This window comes from Nicotiana tabacum, chromosome 23 (genome assembly GCF_000715075.1).
Source record: "Nicotiana tabacum cultivar K326 chromosome 23, ASM71507v2, whole genome shotgun sequence".
NCBI classification, from domain to species: domain Eukaryota; kingdom Viridiplantae; phylum Streptophyta; class Magnoliopsida; order Solanales; family Solanaceae; genus Nicotiana; species Nicotiana tabacum.
The window spans coordinates 49,845,791-49,852,443 of record NC_134102.1 but is presented as its reverse complement, the minus strand read 5'-3'; the positions used below and the strand labels follow the sequence as shown (position 1 = coordinate 49,852,443).

General features: G+C 40.3%; 2 protein-coding genes across 2 annotated transcripts; both read right to left on the bottom strand.

Annotated features, from left to right (window-relative positions):
• Nucleotides 1-1,832: 1,832 nt before the first annotated feature.
• LOC107766846 (uncharacterized) lies at nt 1,833-2,767 on the bottom strand. The gene is made up of 2 exons (XM_075245625.1): nt 2,522-2,767; nt 1,833-2,471 (listed from the first exon to the last, which is right to left on the bottom strand). Exons 1-2 carry the CDS (start codon nt 2,765-2,767, stop codon nt 1,833-1,835), a joined length of 885 nt encoding a protein of 294 aa, XP_075101726.1.
• Nucleotides 2,768-5,874: 3,107 nt separating this feature from the next.
• Nucleotides 5,875-6,321, bottom strand: LOC142177158 (uncharacterized). Its single transcript, XM_075245624.1, has one exon. The coding sequence runs from the start codon at nt 6,319-6,321 to the stop codon at nt 5,875-5,877; it is 447 nt and encodes a 148-aa protein (XP_075101725.1).
• Nucleotides 6,322-6,653: the final 332 nt, after the last annotated feature.

The window sequence follows — 6,653 nt, the reverse complement described above, 5'->3', positions numbered from 1 at the left end:
ATATTTGGACAAACTACAGGTAACCTTGCACCATTTCAAGGAATGGACTTTACAGCATGTGCCTTGAGAACAAAACAGTGAGGCCGATACACTTGCAAATTTAGGGTCATCGGTCGAGGAAGATGAGATCAGTTCGGGGACTGTCGTGCAACTCTCGAGATTCGGGATCGAGGAAGGTCATGTCGAGATAAACTCTACAAGCTTAACCCGGGATTGGAGGAATAAATATATTAAATACTTAAAGAACGGAAAGCTCCCATCGGACCCTAAAGAGTCGAGGGCCCTACGAACCAAAGCCGCTCGATTCACATTGGCTGAAGATGGAACATTATACAGAAGGGTATTCGATGGACCATTGGCAGTATGCTTAGGACCAGGAGACACTGATTATTTTTTACGAGAGGTCCACAAAGGCAATTGTGGGAACCACTCCGGCGCTAAATCACTGATTCACAAAATCATTAGAGCATGATACTACTGGGATAGCATGGAAAAAAACATTAAGGAGTTTGTTCGAAAATATGATAAATGTAAAAGGTTTGCACCGATGATCCATCATCCCGGAGAACAACTTCATTCAGTCCTATCCCTATGGCCATTCATGAAATGGGGGATGGATATCGTCGGTCCTCTGCCATCGACCCCAAGTAAAGCCAAGTTCATTTTATTTATGACTGGCTATTTCTCTAACTGGGTTGAAGCACAGGCACTTCTCTAAATGGATTCAATCGCTTATGTCGCTTACGCCACGATGTTGACGTCATAATTGATCGAAGTCTCAAATTCGTTTTATACGTCTAAATCGGGCATGCCCGATTTCGTTGGCAGGGGAGTTTCCTCGAGGGTAAACTTATAGTAGATCGGGATCGAGCTCGAAGGTAAAACATCACACCTGGAGATCGAAGTGTCCATTGAGATCGAGGCTAGTAGTAATCGAGATCGAGCATGATTGACTTCGAGTGAGGCGTAATAACGGAATGGCGAGATATCAGTGACCGGTTAAAATTCAGGGAGAAAATCCCGGAACAGATCAAATCAAAGCGGTTATTAACGCCAATCATGGGTTCTACTTCCGTTATTAGAGTTGTACCTTATTTAGGATTCCTCTATTATATAAAGAGGGATCCCATTCACTTGTAAGCACACATTATTCACTGATAAGAATATACATATACGTTGTACACTGTTTTCTTTATTCATCACTATTCATCGTTGTTTGTTCTATCCTATAATGTTCCTATTAATTAACCTCGAGACTACTTCGAATCGAGGTTGAAGCATCACTTGCAGACCAGTTTGATTTATTTTATTATTCAAGTTATCTATTTAATTCATTGTTTATCAATTGGTGCTGGTTTAAATCACATATCCTTAAAACCACAATATAAGTTTAATTGTTACTCAATTTTTAGGGTCAACAAAGAAACAATTACAGGTAGAGGTTCGTTAGTGCCAAGAAATTTATACCTTAAGTGCGGCGGAAATGGCTTGAGCTCATGTTGTGGAGGCTCGATGATTGAAGGCTTAGCGGGAGGAGTGAATTTATTCTCTAAGTTAAGAGAAATCTTCTTTGGTGCATAAGTGTAGGACCCAAGCCCTTCCAATGCATTCACCGATTCCACGTATCCTTCCATGTCCTCACCATCAAAATTTGCCAAAATAGCCGCCAATGCCTCATCAAGGAATTCCTCTTGCATCTTCACCTCGACTGCATCCTCTACCTCATCAACAACATCAATGACTGAGATACTTTTGTCTGCATGTGGCAATTTCATACCCTTACTCGCTTGAAAGGTAACTGCTTCGTCATTAACTCGGAACTTGATCTCATTTCATTCTGAGTCCATGAGTGCCCTCCCGGTAGCAAGAAATGGTATCCTTAAGATGATAGGGATCTCTCTATCAAAGTCGGCAAGGAGGAGAAACTTCCCCACTTTCACAAGCACAACATCAACTATTCCCACCGGTCGCTTTATTGAACGGTCGGCCATTTGCAACCTCATACTTGTAGGCCTAGGCATACCTAATCCCACTTTCTTGTAAATAGCAAGGGGCATTAAGTTGATGCTAGCCCCATTATCACAAAGGGCTCGTGCAAAATCACGCAATCCAATAGTGCATGGAATGGTGAAGGTTCCCGGGTCCTCTTTCTTTTGGATGGCGGTTGTTGCAATGATGGAACAAACTTGGTGAGTCACATTCACCACTTTATTCTGGGTGATTTTCTTTTTATTGATCAAGTCCTTCAAGTACTTAGCAAAACCCGGCATCTCTTGAAATGCTTCCACAAATGGAATGTTTACTGATAATTGCTTTAGGATGTCATAGAACTTCTCGAGTTTGCTATCATCAACCTTTCTAGCAAGTCTTTGAGGGAAAGGAGGAGGAGGTCTAGGAATTGGTGCTATTGTTTTTGGTGCCTCTATTACCTTTTCCTTCACCTCTTCATGGTTCACTTCTTGAGTTCTCACCTTCTTCGGGAGTCTTTCAACTTCAACAACAATTGCACCTCAACTTCTACCTCAACTTCTTCTTCAGAATCTTCCACTTCGACCACTTGTTCATTCTCTCGTTGAAGTCGTTTCCCACTTCGAGTTGTGATTGCCATACAATGAGAAGTTGGACCACTCCCACTACCTTTTGTGTTTGAAATTGTATCACTTTGGAGCGTTCCTTTTTGCATAGGATTTTGATCTCTTGAAAGATCCCTCATTTGCATTTCCAACTTTTGAATAGATGCGGTGTGAGAACCCACAAGCTTGGTCATATCAAAGTGTTGGACTCACTTGAAGAACTTTCCTTCCAATGTGGAGAGTTAGAATATTGCCCCATTGGTGGAACATAGGGGATTGAACTCCGATTTGAAAAGTTGTTGTTGTTGTTACTCCAATTTCCCTAATTTGAACTAACTTGGTCGTTTCACCACTGTTGGTTGCCTTGCCCTTGTGGGTTAGAGCTCCATTGGTGTTGTTGTCCTGAACCTTAGTAGGATTGTCTTTGATATCCTCCTTGAGGATTGTTGACATAATTTGCTTCTTTGTATTCCTCATTTGACATGGGTTACACATCTTCCACAACATTCACCTTTTTTGTTTGGCTTTCAGTGAACATTTTCGTCAACACGTTGACATTGGTGGCAACCCCGACAATTACTTGATCTCTTTCTTGGTTCTCCTAAATCATGTTGGTCAAGGAAGGAGTACCATATGCAATTCCATCAAGGATTTATGTGACCCTTGCAAATGTTTTATCCATAAAGGATCCATCTGCTGCATTTTTGGCTATGGATTGATTAATAGGATCCAAGCCCATGTAATTCTCCAATAAAATATTATTTGGAAAGCCATGATTCGATGATCTCACTAAATATAGCTTGAATCTATCCCATGCTTCATGTAGATGCTCCCCCGGTAATTTCTTAAAGAAGAAAATTTTATCTCGGAGCTCAGACTTCTTGCTTTGTTGAAACCATTTTGCTAGGAAAGCTCGGACAAGTTCGGTCCAAGTATGGGTGGAATTATGAAGTAGATTTTGGATCCACTATGTTGCCTCTCCAGTTAGAGAGTACTTGAGCACCCTCAATCTTAGGACATCATCTGAGACATGATTCTGCTTGTGCATTGCACACACACCCAAAACATTTCTGAGATGTTGTGTCGGATCATCATCGGTGGAATTTCAGAAGAATCCCTTTGCTTTTAGCATTAGGATTAGACTGTGTTCAAATTTGAAGGTGGCATCATCAAATCTTGGAGGGACAATGACATTTGTATCCTAAATATACTCATCTATATCCGCAAACACATTGTCTTCTTCCGGCTCGCCCATGTTTACCTAATGACACCAAGCAAAACAAGCAAAGTGTGATGGAATAGAAGAAGACGTAAAGTAAGGCACACACTAGTTAGTAATTTCAAAACCGTATTCCCCGGCAACCGTGCCAAAATTTGATACGCTCAAATAACACCTATATAAATGGTGTAAGTCGGTCGGTGTCAAATATAATAACCCAACTAGGTTGGGGTTGAATCCCACAGGGAATAAATGTGAATAGATTACTTGAATAGTATGAAACTTGACTTAAGCCGTAGTTCTACTCCGTTAGTTTAAAAAGAGTTTTGTAACTGTGAATTGTCAAGAAGAGCTATTTTGTTAAGAGTGTTTGATTAATGTAATTAAAAAACCAAGGTTGTGTCCACATCAATGGAATGTAATGCTATCAGTGTTAATATGATATATTTCTATTGGAAGGTCCTTTGATATGCAAATAGTTCCTAAATGACTACCCAATATTTTCCAATAACCAGGTAGTATTTCCTCTTTATGATTTTCACAATTTTAAAAAAGTTACAATTAAGAGCAACTAATTTATGCCAAGTAGAACCCACTTATCTCTAAGCGATTCTATTAAACAAGGTTTAAGGCCTTGGGTTCTTGCTATTCAATTCTACCAAACCCTAACCCACTTTTTCAAGTAAAGATAGAGTAAAATGGCACTAGTCAATGTTTGCAACCATCAACCATAAATGAAGCATGAGAAATAAATAGAAATCAACCAACCATTATATATATATTCAATGGTAAACACCCATTAACATTACACTCACTTAGGGTCCACAACCTTAGTATTTAAAGTTAGCTACTCATACTAGAATACAAGAACAAATTAATAAATAAAGTCATAAAGCTTACAAAGAGAATAAATTCTTGGATTCTCTCTCAAAAGCTTCCAAAATAATGGTGTATTGAATGCTCTAAGTATAGCCTCTTTTCAGACAAGTAAGTCCACAAAAACCCTAATCATTCTATTTATAATGGCCCAAAAATCATGGTAAAAAGGTGACAAAAATAACCTTGCAGATCAAGTATATGACAACAGAATGGGTCGCAGAACACTTTCGCGGTCCGCGCATCTTCACTTTTCGCCGTAGAATTGATAACAAAGTTTTCCAGCTTTCCATAGCATTTTTGTTATACGGTCCGCATATTGGTTTTGCGACCACATAACACACCGCAAAATCATCTTCGCTGGAACTCCCTTTGCTTTTGTGCGATCATTATGCGGTCCGCATAAGAGTTGTGGGACCGCACAATTGATCGCATACTTGGCTCCCAGAAATTGTGATGATACGCTTCATTCTGCGATGGGTCTTCAATCCTCACATCACTTTTTTTCGGTCGCAGAGCTGCCGAATTTCTGACTTTCTATGGGTTTTTGTCATCTTTTTCATGTTTTTGGATCTTCAAGTCTGGTTTCCTGCAAAACACCAAAACTATATAAGAAATGACTTATAATACTTTAAAAGATGAGCTAAAGTCTATGTAATTATTATGAAAAGTGCCGCATTTCTACGGCACATCAGTGTGGGTGAAATAAGAACAAAAAAGCGAGAAGAGAATACTTACCTAGGCAGCGCGAGGGGTAGGGCGCACTGGAGACAGGGCGGTGCGAGAAGCAGCAGACGAGGGACTGTGTGGCGCCAGGTGCGGTGCGAGGTAATACACGTGACTAGGCTCGTGGCACCATATCTAGTGCGTGGTACTTAGAGCTTTGGACTCCTTCTTGAATTTATGTGAACTCTCACATGCTCTCGTACCGATTCAAACACGAAAATTCAACTAAAAACTTGTTAGTACCTAAAAACAAAAAGAAAAATCTAATTAAGCTAAACTAAACTACGAATTGTGTTGTCTCCCAACAAGCGCCTTAGTTAACGTCATGGATTGACGTTTACAACATCACCATGGATTGCCTCCTACGAAGCGCCTGACTTAACGTTGCGGCATGACATGAACCACTCGCTCAAACTAGACGCTTTCGCTTCCTCCTCTTTCCATGGAGTTTTGCCTTCTTGCGCGTTCTAGGAGGATCTCCTATTTCCTCTCTGACCCTTCAGCTTGCAATACCACATCTTCTAACTCGATTTTCTTTTTTATGCTACTAGGCTCCACAAAAAGCCCTTGCTCTATCAACTTCAATTCTGCTACCGAGATCATCCACAAATCCTCATAATGCTTGGGAAGTTTAAGTGCCTTGTACACATTAAAAGTGACTTCCTTATCATGTACTCTCATCTTTAGCTTTCCTTCCCTCACATCTATAATTGCTCTACCAGTAGCCAGGAATGGTTTCCCCAAAATAATAGGTACTTCTTCATCGGCCATGTAGTCAAGTATAATGACGTTTACGGGAAAGATAGACTTCCCAACTCGTACACGCACATCTTTAATAATCCTTTCTAGCACTGCTAATGATCGATCTACTATCCGTAGAGTTATAGTAGTAGGCCTAGGTTCCCCTACTTTGAGTTGTTTGAACATTGACAGTGGCATCAAATTAATTCTCTCTCCCAGATCGCACAAGACTTTACCAACCTCGTATTTTCCAATCGCCAAGGGAATTGTGACAACCTAGATACTTCAACATAGGCGGGAACTTACTCTGTACTCTAGCACTACTCTCCTCAGTAAGGGCAATCATTTCAAACTCTGTCAACCTTCTTTTATTGGCCACAATGTCTCTCAAGTACTTCTTGCATCACTTCTACCAAAGGTAGATTCACACACACCTGTCTCATGATATCTAAGAGCTTTTTGTACTTGGAATTATCTTTCTATATTTGCAACCTTCGAGGAAAATGTGGTGGTGGCCT